The 17,571-nt window shown below is 40.1% G+C and overlaps 1 protein-coding gene across 2 annotated transcripts in view; it reads right to left on the bottom strand.

The window, feature by feature from the left end:
- The window catches only part of exoc6b (exocyst complex component 6B), a 146,778-nt gene extending 129,776 nt beyond the window's left edge, over positions 1 to 17,002 (bottom strand). For both annotated transcript variants that reach the window (XM_052127243.1, XM_052127251.1), the window contains exon 1: positions 16,882 to 17,002. In XM_052127243.1, the coding sequence (XP_051983203.1) occupies positions 16,882 to 16,970 (89 nt within the window). In that variant the 5' untranslated portion in view covers positions 16,971 to 17,002. The remainder of the gene's footprint in view (positions 1 to 16,881) is intronic.
- Positions 17,003 to 17,571: the final 569 nt, after the last annotated feature.

Genomic DNA, 17,571 nt, shown 5'->3' with positions numbered 1-17,571 from the left:
TGAACTGTCTTTTGCAAGCGCTTTGTTCAAAACCCTGAGATTTAATATTGGTCTGAGGCCGCCGTCTTTCTTGGGGACAAGAAAATAGCGGCTGTAAAACCCCGACTCAGCTCAGAGGAGGTGGCACTCTCTATGGCCCTTTTGCACAGAAGGTTTGCTTTTTCTGAACGAAGCATGCAGGCTGCTTCCGTGTTCACAGTAGTTTCGAGCCGCACTCTGAAGCGGGGAGGGCGGCGATCGAACTGTAGCAAATAGCCCTGTTTTATTGTGCTTAACACCCATTCGGATATCCCTGGGATATCTTCCCACGCTTTGAAGCGTAATGCTAGAGGGTGAATGGCCAAATCGCCCTGATTGCTGCACACAGCGTGCTGAACAGAATGTGTGAGCGCGCTTACTGTGTTTATGCATGACTGCTCGCAGACAGCAGAGACAGGCTGTTCTGTGAGTGACTTCCCGATTGGGGTAAATGGGGAAAGAGTCACATCTGATAAGTGACGCGCGAGCATAGTCACGGGCACGGGACTTACATGCGGAGAGGTGTTTGCTGGCCGTGTGACAGAGCAGGCAGAAGAGGGGCGTGCACACGGGCTCATGGGCGCGTTTATTAACTCTAACACTCGAGCGGGTCGTAACCGCTTTATGTGAGTGTGCTCATATAGGGACACGGGACGTGTAATGCTTGTGTGTAGGGTGAACACTGGATTGTGGGCACATTTTCTACACATAAGGCTTTATTTTGGGTCGCCGTGGAAACGGCGTTTGAGTGCAGGCAAGCGGGTAATATCACCGGCTTGTTGGCTGCTGAATCCACCACTGCAGTAGCCTGAGAGAAGGGGACTGACAGGGGGCGTACGGGACTTACATACAGCTGGCCGTGTGACAGAGCGGGCAGAGGAGGGGCTCGTGGGCGCGTTTATTAACTCTAACACTCGAGCGGGTCGTAACCGCTTTATGTGAGTGTGCTCTGATAGGGACACGGGATGTGTAATGCTTGTGTGTAGGGGTGAGCACTGGATTGTGGGCACATTTTCTACACATAAGGCATGTTTACTCTTTACAAGATTTCTTTGGGTTGCCGTGAAAACGGCATTTGAGTGCAGGCAAACGGGTAGTATCACCGGCTTGTTGGCTGCTGAATCCACCACTGCAGTAGCCTGAGAGAAGGGGACTGACAGGGGCGAAGCTTTGACGGTGGTCCGGCCGTGGCGGACTGAGCCGTCGTTTTCTCAACAACGCTAGGAGGACTTCGGTTGCTCAGGTTTCAGCACAATTTTAGGCCGAGGCCCGCAGGAGGCGGCGGTCTGCGGCGGCTGTCTGAGCGCTGATCGAGGGCGGCCGCCCTGTCGACGCTGAGAAGTCTGGCTTGTTGAGCTGGGCGCTGTGAAGAGGCTCGTGCAGGAGGCTGGTCACGTGGGCGGCCTGCAGAGGAGCTAAGCCGACGAGGAGATCTGAAACAGCCTCTGTCTGTAGACGGCCATGGAATGCAGAGCAGATGCGCTTGGCCGGCGGCGGTATAGGCGCGCCAACACAGGCGGAAGTAGTTCTGCAGGCCTTAGACGGGAGCACCAGCTTAGACCACCATCTCGCGGAGGGCGGGCAAAGGTGCGGCGTGGAGTCTGCTGGGAGCCTGCTCAGGGGGCGGTGACCACTGGAGCCCGAGGCGGTCGACGGCCTATGTGAGGAGGCGCGTTAGTTCCCCTCGACTCGGCGCGGGTCCTGCTGGATTCCTGGGCCGAGGAGGAGGCGTGTGAGCCTGACCACTCCTCGCTGTCCGAAGCCATGATGGAACAGCCCATATCCTCCACTTCTTCGTCCGAGATGGCAGCAGAGCAGCCGCTCGGTGGCAACTGCGCGTCCCGGTGGGCGGGGAGGGTGAAGGCGATGCTCGAGGGAGGGGCTCCGGCGAGGCAATCGCTTCTACCACTGGTTCCGGCAGCCTTTGAGAGCGGCGCTTTTTCTGCGCGGCTGAATGGAAGGCGCGGCGGCTTCGGTCCTGAGCGCCGAGTCGAGCCCGCAGTGTCGACATCGGCAGCTCCTCGCAGAGATCGCATCCGCCTTCAGCGAGGGTGAGCTCTGCATGCCCCACTCCCAGGCAGAGAGCGCAGATGACGTGGCGGTCTCCGGTGCTGAGAGGGCGCGGCATGAGGCGCAAGTGGGCGAGGCATCTTTAAAAAGACGCTCGTACTCTTTTGTGAAGTTCGTAAGAACTAGCTTGCTTTAAAAAGGATACGTCGCCGGATGGCATAGCTCGCAGGACGGCTGAAGGTGGCGAAGACGGCCGGCTTCTTCGAGCGCTGTCCACGCTTGCTTGATGCCCCTCGAACGGCGACGCGGCTTCCAGTTCAGAGATGCGAAGAGCTTCGCTGAAGAGATGAAAATCAGGGTTCCAGCCTATGAACTACGCTTATATGCACTCTAGTCACGCCCATTTTGGCGGGCTTTGATGCAGTAAGCGCGCGGATGCCTCTCATTGGACGCGAGTTCGCCCAAGTTCGTCTATAGGCTGCAGCAGTTGCCGCAGAGCAACCAATGAGCTCGCTAGCTAGCCCGCTCAAGGTCTGCAGTTGCTGCACTGCGTTGACAAATGATACAAAATTAAGGATAATTTTTTGGCTTCAATATCTCAGAAAATAGGAATCTTTCCCGTAGCGTAAGCTAGCTTACGCAATACGAGAGAACCTCTCGTAAGAGAACTGAATCCATGTCAAATTAGAGTTATATCTTAGTTTTACTGGCAAAATGCCTCACCTGTGATCAGATAGCAACAGGAGTAGGAACGCCCACTAACGAATTCACAGTACAGAGACTAACGGCATCAAGCGATCAAGTCACTGCATGTGTGTACAGGGTCTTCAGATGTTCGCACCAAGTTCCACAGAAATATAAACGAGGATTTTAGCGAATGCAAAGCAATCCGATGTAACTTTAATGTAATGATTGTGGAATGGAAAATGTTATTTGTCATTATGGGATCATGCACACAGTGTTAAATGTCAAGCAGTGACACAGAGCTGTGTCACACAGCTTAATCTATTTCTAAGGAGATGATATAATGAAAAAACACAATATCAAAAGGTTTTTATTCATGTGATTGTGAAATAAGGGCTATGGGGTTTAATTTGGAGACCCTTACAATAACGTGTGAAAGCTAAGAATTTTGGACAAATTTTCTATTGCACACATACTATATAAAATAATATAACATAATATAACAGAACATATTCAGGTTGGCCTGGTCCTAAAAACAACAGTGTAAATGCAAAATGGACTAAGATGGTTGACCAAAAAGAGAGAAAGATACTTAAGTATTTAAAAAAATTGTGGATATTTTAAATATTATTTTTTAAAGCCTTAAAAAGGAAATCATGTAAAAAATGTAAAAATATGAATATATTACTAAACGTTTGACAAACATTTGACAATTGTGAAAGCCCTAAAACACACATTTAATGGTCATAATCACCATAATCGTGAAAGCCTTAAAACAGACAATTAAGCATCATTATTGCAATTAATGTTTGACAATTCTCTGGCCTGGCCAGAAGAAAACATCTTTATCGTTGAGCCCTGCTTAGCATAATCACCCTATTTACATGACAAACGTTTCACCAAAATAGCCAGAGCTTGATCTGAGCTACAAATGTTCTGTAAGGCATGCTGGAAACACTCGGGAGCAGACGCACTACTGGGGAAACCGACTCCCTAAGGTAGCTTGATGCATACCATGGGTCACCATCTAAGTGATCCCTCTCTAACACTCACACATGACTTGAGACAAAGCCCTATAACTCCTTTTAGAAGAATATTCACATAAAGCCAGATATAGTTTTCTTACACATTTAAGAGATAACAAGATTACATGATTACAAGTGTCTGTGCTTGTGCACATGTGAACAAAAAACATAGACAGCCCTATAGTGCAAATACTGACACCAGTGCAGGCTGTATCTATTAACAAAACATACACTGTTCTTTTTGACACAGCTGTAGTTAGACCTGCTTATTTCAACCTCAACCTTTTACAAAAAAAAAAAAAAAAAAGTGTAAAACACAGCCCAGCTCAAACAGATACACACCTCATCTAAGTAAGGAGTAAGAAGTGAAACTGAAGAAATGGTGTACACCAACCGGAAGAGTGAAAGATATTGTACTGTGGATGAACTATCTGTACATGTGGTGTATATATACCACACACATATATATACATATACACATATATATATACACACACACACACACACATATATACACACATATATATACACATATATATATATATATATATATATAAAATATATATATATATATTTATTTATTTATTTATTAGACACACACCCACACATAGGCAGCCAAAAGTTTGGAATAAATGTACATATTTTTATCTTTCGGAAAGAAATTGGTACTTTAAGTGGCATCACCAAAGTGGCATTCAACTGATCACAAAGTACAGTCAGGACATTACTGATGTAAAACAGAACCATCACTATTTGACAAAAGTCATTTTTGATCAAATCTAGACAGACCACATTTCCAGCAGCATCACTCCAACACCTTATCCTTGAGTAATCATGCTAAATTGCTAATTTGGTACAAGAAAATCATATGCCGTTATATCAAACACTGCTGAAAGTTGTTTGTTTCATTAAATGAAGCTTAACGTTGTCTTGGAGTTTGTTTTTGAGTTGCAACAGAATGTAATAGACTGGCATGTCATAAGGTCAAAATTAGGTAAAAATCGCAAAAAAAGAAACCGCTTTCTCTAGAAACTTGTCAGTCAATCATTGTTTTGAGGAATGAAGGCTATACAATGCTTGAAATTGCCAAAAACTGAAGATGTTTGAAAAGGTGTTCACTACAGTCTTCAAAGACAAAGGACATCTGGCTCTAACAAGGACAGAAAGTGATGTGGAAAGCCAGATCTACAACTAAACAAGAGGATAAGTACATCAGAGGTTGTAGGGATGCACCGAAATTTCGGCCACCAAATATTTTCAGCCGAAAATGGAATTTTTGGCCGAAAGAGAAAAAAGGCAGAAAATATGAGCCGAAAATTAATGCCTCCCCGCCCCTCAGTGCTCAGATTTCACTCTCGATCGATCTAGCCTTTATCACGGTGCAAAGGCTGATCATGTCAATGGTGTGGAAAAACTTCAAAAGTTTCTGACAAGGACCTCAAATTTGCGATCTGCAGTGTTTGTTCAGCAGAAATTTCATATGTTGCAATGTCTACTTGAACAAAAGCGAGTCTTGGCTGCATACATGACAGATTATGATCTGCCAGCATCTTTGAGAGCACATCAGTTGATGTTAATGTAAAATATTGTGTCTCTTCTCACTCCACTGAACTCAGCTAATGCGTCTGTTGCTGAAGTTATTCCCTTGATCGCAGCACTGATACATCTGCTCTCAAAAGCGGCAGAAACAGACCATGGCGTAAAAAATAAAACTACTGGAGGCTGTTAACACATGCTTTCTAGACACTGAGTCCAACCCTCGGTACTGCATTGCAACAGTACTAGATCCGAGATTTAAAGAACATTACTTTGACTGCACAGGGCACCAACTCCCAGGGGGCACCATCTTACCCTAGGGCTCACACCACATCAGATTATCACCTCGATTATTTTAGTTAGTAAATAATTGATTATATATATATGACTTTTAAATACCCAGTGTGTGTTTGATGGGATTGATAAATTGAATGAATGTTGCATTTATATTGCGCTTTTCTGAAGCGCTTTACACTGTGAACAGGGGACTCTCCTCAACCTCCACCAGTGTACAGCATCCAACTGGATGATCCATGGCAGCCATAGTGCGCCAGTATGCTCACCACACATGAGCTTAATAAAAAATTAAGAAATGGAGGAGAAGTTATTGAAAAAAATTGGCAGGAGCACCAGTGCCTATTTTGTTTCATCTGAACTGTACCACAACCTTGTGGAGAAAGAGAAGTGTTGGAGAGGAATTCTCAAATTCTCTTGGACAGTCAGGTAAGCAAATAGGTAGATTTTTCAGTAGGAGTGTCACGAACCCCGCTCCTCTGCCCCATCCCCGCTTCGTCGCACACACACTCACTCCCTCGACCTCACTCCCTCGCTCCGCCCCCTCGAGGTTTGCACACTCTTTTTGCTCGCTCGAGCCCTCACGCCCACTTTGCTCCTACTCGCTCACATGCTCGTAGGTTATCTCCCTTCCTCGAGTTTCTCACACGTTTCCAATCCCCCAAAACATTATGACCACCTGCACTCGCGTCATCTGCACTCCTGCACATTAGTTTCACCTGCACTCGTCTCATCACCTATCATTGTTTACACCTGCACTCGCCCCTATATATTTCACAACCCGTTCGTCTCACTCCTGTTGGTTATTGTGTTTAGTTTCCCGTATCCTTGCCCCCCGCTAGTCTCGTCTAGTTTTGTACTCCTCTGGTTTACCCCTTAGCTTGCCAGCTCCCCTTGTTCCCCTGTCTTTGATCCCGCTAGTCCCGTCTAGTTTTACGCCCTAGTTGTTAACTGTTTTCCAGCTTCGACCTCCCGCTCTCGTTGACCACTCTCTCCCGGATTTGCCCCTTTACACTACTTTGATTCCCCGGCTTTTGACCCTACGCTTTCCTCGACCATTCTCCATCTGGATTTTCCCCACTGTACCTTCGCCTGCTTTTTGCAAATAAAGCAGTTTTGATTCTCATTGTGACTGTCTCGTCTGTGTGTGTGTGTGTGTGTGTGGGTCACAAGGAGGTACTTTTTCATATTGTAACCAATAAAATATATGATGCCTTTAGGCAATTAAAAACATACACATCATATTCTGTAATGCATACAATATGATCATGCATTTGTTTTCATATCTCTTATCACTTCTTGCGTGTACTCTGTTGTGAAATGTAATTTGGAGTCTAGGCAGAGTCCACGGGGATTCGTCAATAGTGAAATGTTTTGTAATGTGTTCCTCCCTGTTGTGGATTCGTTGAGTAATTTTAAAACACTACGACTTCCACAACAAGACAGACAGATGTGTAATATGAACGGTACCACGCTTCTACGTCTTTGAAAATCTTTAGCATTACGGCTCATCACAGCTGAGAGACTGATTAGTTAGACAAACTGAAGGCGCATACAGTGAGGAAAATAAGTATTTGAACACCCTGCTATTTTGCAAGTTCTCCCACTTGGAAATCATGGAGGGGTCTGAAATTGTCATCGTAGGTGCATGTCCACTGTGAGAGACATAATCAAAAAAAAAAAAATCCAGAAATCACAATGTATGATTTTTTAACTATTTATTTGTATGATACAGCTGCAAATAAGTATTTGAACACCTGTCTATCAGCTAGAATTCTGACACTCAAAGACCTGTTAGTCTGCCTTTAAAATGTCCACCTCCACTCCATTTATTATCCTAAATTAGATGCACCTGTTTGAGGTCGTTAGCTGCATAAAGACACCTGTCCACCCCATACAATCAGTAAGAATCCAACTACTAACATGGCCAAGACCAAAGAGCTGTCCAAAGACACTAGAGACAAAATTGTACACCTCCACAAGGCTGGAAAGGGCTACGGGAAATTGCCAAGCAGCTTGGTGAAAAAAGGTCCACTGTTGGAGCAATCATTAGAAAATGGAAGAAGCTAAACATGACTGTCAGTCTCCCTCGGACTGGGGCTCCATGCAAGATCTCACGTCGTGGGGTCTCAATGATCCTAAGAAAGGTGAGAAATCAGCCCAGAACTACACGGGAGGAGCTGGTCAATGACCTGAAAAGAGCTGGGACCACCGTTTCCAAGGTTACTGTTGGTAATACACTAAGACGTCATGGTTTGAAATCATGCATGGCACGGAAGGTTCCCCTGCTTAAACCAGCACATGTCAAGGCCTGTCTTAAGTTTGCCAATGACCATTTGGATGATCCAGAGGAGTCATGGGAGAAAGTCATGTGGTCAGATGAGACCAAAAAGAACTTTTTGGTCATAATTCCACTAACCGTGTTTGGAGGAAGAATAATGATGAGTACCATCCCAAGAACACCATCCCTACTGTGAAGCATGGGGGTGGTAGCATCATGCTTTGGGGGTGTTTTTCTGCACATGGGACAGGGCGACTGCACTGTATTAAGGAGAGGATGACCGGGGCCATATATTGCGAGATTTTGGGGAACAACCTCCTTCCCTCAGTTAGAGCATTGAAGATGGGTCGAGGCTGGGTCTTCCAACATGACAATGACCCAAAGCACACAGCCAGGATAACCAAGGAGTGGCTCTGTAAGAAGCATATCAAGGTTCTGGCGTGGCCTAGCCAGTCTCCAGACCTAAACCCAATAGAGAATCTTTGGAGGGAGCTCAAACTCCATGTTTCTCAGCGACAGCCCAGAAACCTGACTGATCTAGAGAAGATCTGTGTGGAGGAGTGGGCCAAAATCCCTCCTGCAGTGTGTGAAAACCTGGTGAAAAACTACAGGAAACGTTTGACCTCTGTAATTGCAAACAAATGGCTACTGTACCAAATATTAACATTGATTTTCTCAGGTGTTCAAATACTTATTTGCAGCTATATCATACAAATAAATAGTTAAAAAATCATACATTGTGATTTCTGGATTTTTTTTTTTTGATTATGTCTCTCACAATGGACATGCACCTACGATGACAATTTCAGACCCCTCCATGATTTCTAAGTGGGAGAACTTGCAAAATAGCAGGGTGTTCAAATACTTATTTTCCTAACTATACCTCTTATCAGACTTTCCACACTGGAGTGGACACACTATTTAAAGGAATTGCGGTTTCTATAGTAGAAGACTCTTGCGCACCGGCTACCGCAAAATATGGAGAAATACCCCCGCTTGGACAACTATTTTACCATTGAGAAATCTGATCTTCAGTAAGCTGACTGTATCTCTTCTTGGGAGCAGCAGCACATGCTCCGTCTCTCTCTCTCCCTTTCACACACACACACACACACACACACACACACACACATCAATCCTTGTTGATCCAATAACTTGTTAGAAACAGCACAAACCGTGATACAATTTCTGAAGTAAATTTTTTTAATTGTACGCATCATTTGGTTTGAACCAGCAACAGCAGATTTTGATCCATCGCGTAATAAAGTTGTTCCATGCACAAATGTGTTTTTATGACCTTACTCAAAAAAAAAATTTATTTACTTGTTCATTGAACTGTTGTATACAAGCAATATCACACTCGCAATCAAGCGATATGGCCCTACAACAGCAGTGCTGTGATTACCTATGGCACTCGGCCTGTGGCCAAATCACAGCAGTGCTGATGTAGGGCCATGTTGCACTCTTGCTCGTGTGATATTGCTTAATTATCAGAGTGGTTTTAACAGCTTCTTTTCTTGATCCCATGTTGATTCCATTCGTAGAATGAGGCAAAGAGTATGATTTTTATTGAATATGCAGCCTGAAGCAAATGACGTGTACAGATGAAGAACTGTTCATGTATTCAGACGACAATGTAGATGGTGATTGGTAGTGGGTTTGCTGATACAGATAACTAAGGTGGGGAAACAAGCCGAGAGCCGATTAATCGTCCAATAGTTTTTAAAGTATATATTATGAATCAAAACTATCCACTCCGTGTAAAATAGTGCTGAACTTTACTAAGTATCACTTTCCATAGTAATACTTAATCAAAATGTCCCACACTGGTACCTTCTTCAAAGCCTTTGCATTCTTAAAATGTATGAATCTCAAGTCTTGTCTTTTTAAATGTAATTTTAGAATGGCACTGTATATATTATAAATCCATGTGCACTCACATGAACACATTGTATATTTTATATAAAATTATACAGCTATATAAAACTATAAAGATCTATTACTGATGATTAACTTATTAGCTCATATTTATAACCTGACTGGAACAAATTGGTAACACCTCAACCCAGGGAAAAAAACTCAAAGCATCTGCACAAATTCATTAGTGACTATATTTTTTATTCAGAACAGCAAATTAAGAGGAAAGGCAAGCAGTTTACTGTGCATTATTGACTTTGAAACATTGCTCTAACCATTCAAACAGCTAATGTTCTGCTAATAATCCTTCCACCTTGTCGGCAAAGCAGTTCTCCAGTGCAGTGAATAGAACAGGGTTCCCCAATTAGTTTTCACCGTGGGCCATATTCTGTCAACAATACAAAGGGCCACAACCCTCGATGTAATGACAAGTGTTTGTGCTACTGCCATTAGTATTACTATTGTTATTTTTATTATTAAAAGTTATGCATAAAATTCAGATTTTTTTAAATAATTTTTTTCCTCAGTATTAGTAGCCTGTTTTATTTATTCAAACAATTATGAACATTTTGTTTGTATACATGTACACAAAACTACACAAGTTTGCCTGCTGAAAAAAAAAATAACCATCTCAATGTCCTCCATGCGAATCAAATGTATGTTAATAATTTCAATACAGAAAAGACAATGTTTTAAGAGTCAATGTTTTATTATATATTATTTTTTATATCATGCTATGCATCAGATTTTTTTACTGAACAATTTTATTCTTATTGTGCACTGTACCGTGTGTATTTGTATCATATTACCTTGTGTTATATTATCTATGCATTAATCCAGACATTATAAAAAGATTTCAGGGTTTCTCCCATAAAAAGGATTTGTGTAGAAAACATGTTTTACACCACTGTTTAAGCATCCTTCATAGAAACAGCCCAAACCTCCAGTGCAAGTTTGGTTATTGGAGTAGAAACAAATGCATGTGTGTGTGACAGTGAGTGAACAACAGAGGAGCAATCGTCATGATCATAACATGGATTCTATTCACAAAATTCATCATAAAATACAATAGCAGAGGGTAACAGGTGCACATTATTGGTCATGTGTAAGGGTCAAATATGTGACACAAATTTCTGAGTCTGATGTCATACTGATATTTTATTCTGGGCTTAAAGTAAAAAATTAATGCCATGTGGTGTCCAGAAACAGTATTAAAAAAATTATTAAAATTAAATTACATTTTAAATTCTTGAAAAGTTGAAATTCTTTAAAAAATAAATGTTGGCATGACTACTGCAGAATAATCTTTTATTGATATTGTTTAAAAAAAAAAAAAAAAAAAAAAGTATAACAATTGTGTTTTAAAATATGAATCCTTTTTTAAAATGCTTTTGTCCACCAAATCAAAGTAATGTGGTGTAACCAACATGACTTTGTTGTTTATGTTGACCATAAAAAACATAAAACATTCAGATTTTTTGAAAAGGCACATTTTGTTTAGGTCATGTGGTGTAACTCTGAGAAAACGTCTTGATATTTTTGTCTCAAAAATTAATAATATTTATTAAAAACAAATATATATATATATATATATATAAAATTTTACCTAGAAATGTGTTTGAATTTTTTATTTTTTTAAATGAATGATTAAGTTGTTTATACTCTCATGTATTCAAGGTACTTAAAAAATTAAGTATTTGACTTAATGGTTACACCACATGACATTTTTTTTATATTTTAAAAACATTTTAGGAAATCCTATAAAGTTTTTCAAAAATGTATGAAACCAAAGTGGACACAGAGATTACATTTCTAGGAACTTGACAAAAGTGTTTTAAACTAGATTTTTTAAAGATTTCTTATTTTTAACACATCGGTCAACCTTATTTGTCAATGACCCACAAGCATATCCCTTTTTGATTTGGGTCTAGTAGCACCTAATAAACAAGAAAAAAATAATCCAAAAAATTTGATGTCCACATATGTGGACAGCAGGACTAAACTGTAACATTTAAATAATACCAAGCTACAGAGATTCTGATTTTTTTTCTTCAAATTGTTTGTTTCCTGAGTGTTGGTTATTCATGTTTTTGAGGCATTACAAACATTAAAGCTGAATAAATCATTCTTATTCAAAGTATTGGCCAGCATCATCCAATCACTGCCAAACATGTTAAAATGTAATTTTAACTATACAATTCTGAATCTATCACCTGATTTCCATTGTCCCATGTCTGCCAAACATGCTGAGTGGTCCAAACATCATCTGCAGCCTGAAACTGAACTGTTGGTCGGATTTTTGGTCAGATTTTAGTTAGCGAATGACTTAACCTCCAGTGTGCTGTCTGTCTGCACTGGTCTCACAACAGTTTGAAATGCACCTTATTTACATTATAAACCCATATAAAGCCTTTGAGCGCAACATTTTTCAGCTTTTGCATGAATACATTGATTCTCAATGAGAAAATGCACAGTAAATATAGCAATGCATTTACTAATGTTAATCAATAGAACCATATTGTACAGTGATCAAATAAAATAACAAAATGTATATTACAATTAACCGAAATGACCCACAGACGTGTTAATTTTCAAAGTTATTAAAAACAATTCAAATGTTTTTTCAACTTTTGGGGGAATAAGATCACATTGTGGACTTTTATCAGCAAGCTGATGCATGAAAAAATAATGGATTTTTAAAGCAGCATATCAAATGAAACTAGACGCTACTCTTTACAACCAAACAGCTTTCAATAAAAATAAAGAGGTTTCTTACCAGAGGCACTTATGTAGGTGCTGCTCCCATAACAGCACTTCACAGAAATCAACATCATGCTTTTGTGTCCAGTGATGCAATGTGCCAGAAGTTTAACCTTTACATGACAGTGTAGAGTCTTTTAAACAGTATTTAGTCAGTTTTAATTCATTTAAATTATATATTGCATATAGCAATGCCAAAATACTATGTTCACACTAGTGGTCGATTGATATGGGTTTTTTAATGGCCCATGCGATATCCAGAGAGCAGGGTGCCGATATGCCGGTACAATGCCGATATTTCACAAAACGTCATAAAAAAATTATCCAAAAAATTTATAATGTATTTTAAAGATTGATAGCAGTTTTTTCTGATTTCTGTTTAGTCATACATTTTTAGTAATTTATTTGCACATGAAGAAATGATTCATATATTAGGAAGATGGAAATAAAAGTACACACAGTAGTCCAGCAACCATGGATGGCATGTCAACATTAGCAATCACATTTAATAAAAACAATACTGAATCAAACCAACTGCACATACAGTGCATAGTGAATAATACATTTACTAATAGCGCACAACGTCACAACATGCTTCTACCTTGAAGTTGAGCCAGAGACGATTTAGCAGAGATGGGTCACTTCTATTAAAATTAATGGGAGAAATTAGAACACCCAACTGCAGTCAACAGATGCAGAAGTCCCGCCTTACAGGTAAAAGTTGCAATCAACTTTTAGATACAGACATCACCTGTCAATCAACTCGAGAATGCGCTAGCACATTAGCTATAAAAGCTTGGAAAATTTAGTTTTTTAGCGTATTCTGAGGTAAAGCAACACCATGTATAACTCCAGTGTTGTCAGATTTTACTGCTGTTTTGAAATATGTTCTTTGATCGTAAACTTGACCAACAATTTTTGAGATTTTGGTCTTTCCCCTTTCAAGCAGATAGGAGCTGCACTGTAATGACTGTAAATAGCCTCCTGAGAGCATTCCAAAGATGGCCGACAGTGGACTGACTCGCTAGAAAAAGCTTTTTTTCTTGACTCCCTCAAGAGAAAAATAAAATCGGTCAAACTGGAAAATCTATCAGCAGATGCAATAATTTAAAAAAAGTCAGAATATCGGCCAAATTATCACATCTAATTCATGTCTGTTATTAGCCCATGGGGAGTAAATATTAACATTTCAATATAATGTAATGTTTTTTATTATTATTATTTGGATAATAAATATCCACCTCCACGTGACGCGTGGCCTCACTAACGAGCTTACGTCATTTCTCTCATGAGCGCATCACAGAGATGTACGGAAGCGAACATTTGTAGTTAAAAAGTATATAAGTATAGTTTTGTTTCTAAAAATAATCAATCGTTTGGGTGCAGAAGAACTTTATTTGTCGACTGGAGTCATGTGGATTATTTTGATGCACCCTAAATGTGAATTTTGGACCATCAAAAAATGGAGTACATTCACTTGCATTGTTTAAAGGAGGAGGCCTGAAATGAAATCCTAAAAATCTTAAATTCTGTTTTGATGAAGAAAGAAACTCTAAAAAGATACATCTTGGATGGCCTGAGGGTGAGTAAATTATCAGCAATTTTTCATTTTTGGGTGAACCATTCCTTTAATATCTTTTTCAGTTGCATTATTCTTGCATGTCTTTAAAAGTCTGGTGAGTAAATACAAAAATGTATTAGCCAATGGCGATTCTTTCTCCAACATGACCGCAGAGGGTTGCTAGGACAACAAACAGCAAGCATTTCCTTTATCACTACAATCAACTATTATTAACAAATAAAATGTTTTGATAAGATCTACTTTGAAACTACAAATGTACATGAGCTTTTCAGCACTGAGAGTCGCTAATGAGAAAATCTGAGAAAGAAAGTTTAAAAGATCATCAAAAGCCTTACATTTGATAATCAATCATGTGCAACAAGTTCATATCTGCTAACTTCTCAAAATATGTGTTTTAGGGTTCCATGACTGTTTAACTTCAATACATACAGGTAGCTAAATTTTTTCTATTCTCCTTTTTTCTTCAACAGGCCAGAAAATAATGACTTCCAAGTGTTGCTTAAATGACACCATGTCTTGTTCTATCTTGTATAGAAATAAAAATGCAGAGGTATAAGACTAAACTAAGAAAGCTTCTAAGGCTTCACGAATGATAATGCCGTAAAGGTGTCACAAATATATTTTCAATGTTATATCTCAACATGCAGATATTTCAAAGTGAAGGAAGCCAGGCTGTGCTTGCAATATCTGTCACCTCATTCTGTATGCGAGAGCCCCACCACAGGGTATGAGAATATGAAGCTGTTATCAATGTGCCCTGCACACACCGCTAGAACCAAAATTAGCATCAGCTCCTTAACAGTAAATGAACACCACACAGTGCCACTATTAGAACAAGTTTGTAAAACAGTAATTAGTTGAAGAAGAAAAGAAAACAAATGGGGGGTTGACCTGACTGGGTGATTAGCACTCGTGTCCAAACAACTTTGACAGATGCAAGACAGCAGTGTGGAGAGTTTGTGGAGAAGAACAAATAAATGGCTGTGCTGAAGCCTAAACATTACACTTATGTTACATTATGTGTTGTGAATCTTACGATATTAAGTAGCCTAAACTTAAACAGCACATTGCAAACAGAGCAAATCTTCTCTGTGAACAGATTTAGTTGAACTTATAATGTGTCCACATAGACGCTAAAGTCATTTATTAAAAATAACTTAGTGGGAATAGAGTCATACACGCAAAGGAAAACTCTGATGTCTTTGTTTGGCACACATTATACCAACTGAACCAAAAATTGGTAACACTTTACAATAAGGTCCCATTTGTTAACATTAGCTAATGCACTACTAACTAACAATAACTAACAATGATTAATTGTATTTTTAGTAACTAACATTAACAAAGATTGCCAAATGTTGAAAAAAAAAGCATAGTGTTAATTGTTTATTCATGATACCCAATGCATTAAAGGAACAATTCACCCAAAAATAAAAATGATCTCATCATTATGATTAGATCCCTCATGCCATCCCAGATGTGTGACTTCCTTTCTTCTCCAGAACACAAACAATGATTTTTAGAAGAATATCTCAGCTCTTTAGGTCCTCACAATACAAGTGAATGGTGGCCAGAACTTTGACGGTCCAAAAAGCACATAAAGGCCACATAAAAGTGATCCATACGACTCCAGTGTTTAAATCCATGTCTTCTGAAGCGACATGTCAGAAGGGAGTGAGAAACAGATCAATAAAGTCCTTTTTTTACTAATAATATATATATATATATACACACGCACACACACACACTTTCATGTTCTATAGTTTTTGGCAACTCGCATTCTTTGTGCTTTTCGCAACCTACTGGGCAGCGAGGAGAATGTTTAATAAAAACATAAGGCTTAACTATTAACCTGTTTTTCACTAACACCTATGGTATCACTTCAGAAAATATTGATTTAACCACTGGAGTCATACGGATTACTTTTATGCTGATTTATGTGATTTTTGGACCTTCAAAGTTCTGGTCACTATTCACTTGCATTGTTCTGACCAACAGAGCTGAAATTTTCTTCTAAAAACCTTCATTTGTGTTTTGCAGAAGAAATAAATTCTAACACATCTGGGATGGCATGAGGGTGAGGAGATGATTAGAAAATGTATTTTTGGGTGAACTATCCCTTTAAATAATGTTAACAAATGAAACCTTTTTGTAAAGTGTTACCCAAAAATATTGCTGGTTTGGTGTTTTCCATAATGTAAACAAATCCTGCGAGTTCCTGACCAAATAACTGAAAGCAGAGATGAGCAGTTAAATGCTTAAAAGTTGCCAGCTCCACAATAGTAACCCTGTTCAAACTTTTATTTAGTCTTTATGAACAGAACTTCTACTTTCAACTCGTTTGCTCCCTAACTAAGTGAAATCAACAACCTCCTGACGCTATAATAATCCATTTTAGGAGAAGTCAACGTGTCAGGTTCGGTTATTTAAAAGCCCTACTTCCTTAAATACAATGGACAGCAACCTCACAAACTGCGCTCGTCTTTCTTTTGGTATGTTCGCATATAAAGAGCTATATTCATTATTCTCCCATATCCGCCTGCTGGGGAGCCGTGCTGAGCACCGCGTGAGAGGAATACTAACTAAAATATCCTAAATACTAAACCGCTACTGAACACCTACTTCACCAGCCTGACAACTTGAATGGAAGATTTCTTGGCAAGCCTCTGAAGTGAGAAGTTGAAGGAACAAGGAGAACACCCTCCCCGGGAACCTTTTCTCCACAATGCCACCACGCACCCCGAGCCCTCAATATCCGTTAACCGAAGACTTACCGGAGTGTGGGTCCGATGCAGTTAGAGTCTGTACTCTCGATTTCCCGCAGGATTCGCTCGTGCTCCGCCGCTGTCTCCGCGCTCGCCATCAGAACACACTCTCACACACTCAGCGCTCGCACACAGACGGGAAAAACACTGGAGCTTTTACTTCCGGTTATACTACTGGCCGAAACATTACGGGAAAAATGCATTTTAGAGAGAAACAATACACATTTTATGTTTCGTTAATACTTTGAGAGGATACATGAAGCAGCATAAAATAATTAAATTAAGTACATTTATTTTTTTTGTCAATTATTTGGACTTTTGACGGTTCAGAGAACATAGTTTGTATTGAATGGGCCATTTTAATAGGGCAAAATTATATTAATGATTAAGTATGTACGTATGACTGTAGAAGTCTATATTAAGTTTCTTAATGCTTAATACAACCTCCACATACGACATACCGCCGACACAAAACATGTGCTGGAAGACAGTGACATCTAGTGCTTCATGTAGCCTACCAAGCGTGCCAAGTGCTCGGACATCTGTGCATATCGACTGCTGTGAAATACATCTTCCTCTTGTTCTTCTTCTTTGTGTTTAATGGCGGGTTGGTGTCATTAGCACATGCCGCCACTTACTGTGCATCCATCATGGTGACACTATCACATGCTGTGCGTTATGTAGTGTATGCTTGTCTTG

Source organism: Xyrauchen texanus, chromosome 1, assembly GCF_025860055.1.
Source record: "Xyrauchen texanus isolate HMW12.3.18 chromosome 1, RBS_HiC_50CHRs, whole genome shotgun sequence".
Taxonomy (NCBI): Eukaryota; Metazoa; Chordata; class Actinopteri; order Cypriniformes; family Catostomidae; genus Xyrauchen; species Xyrauchen texanus.
This window is presented reverse-complemented; position numbering and strand designations above follow the sequence as displayed.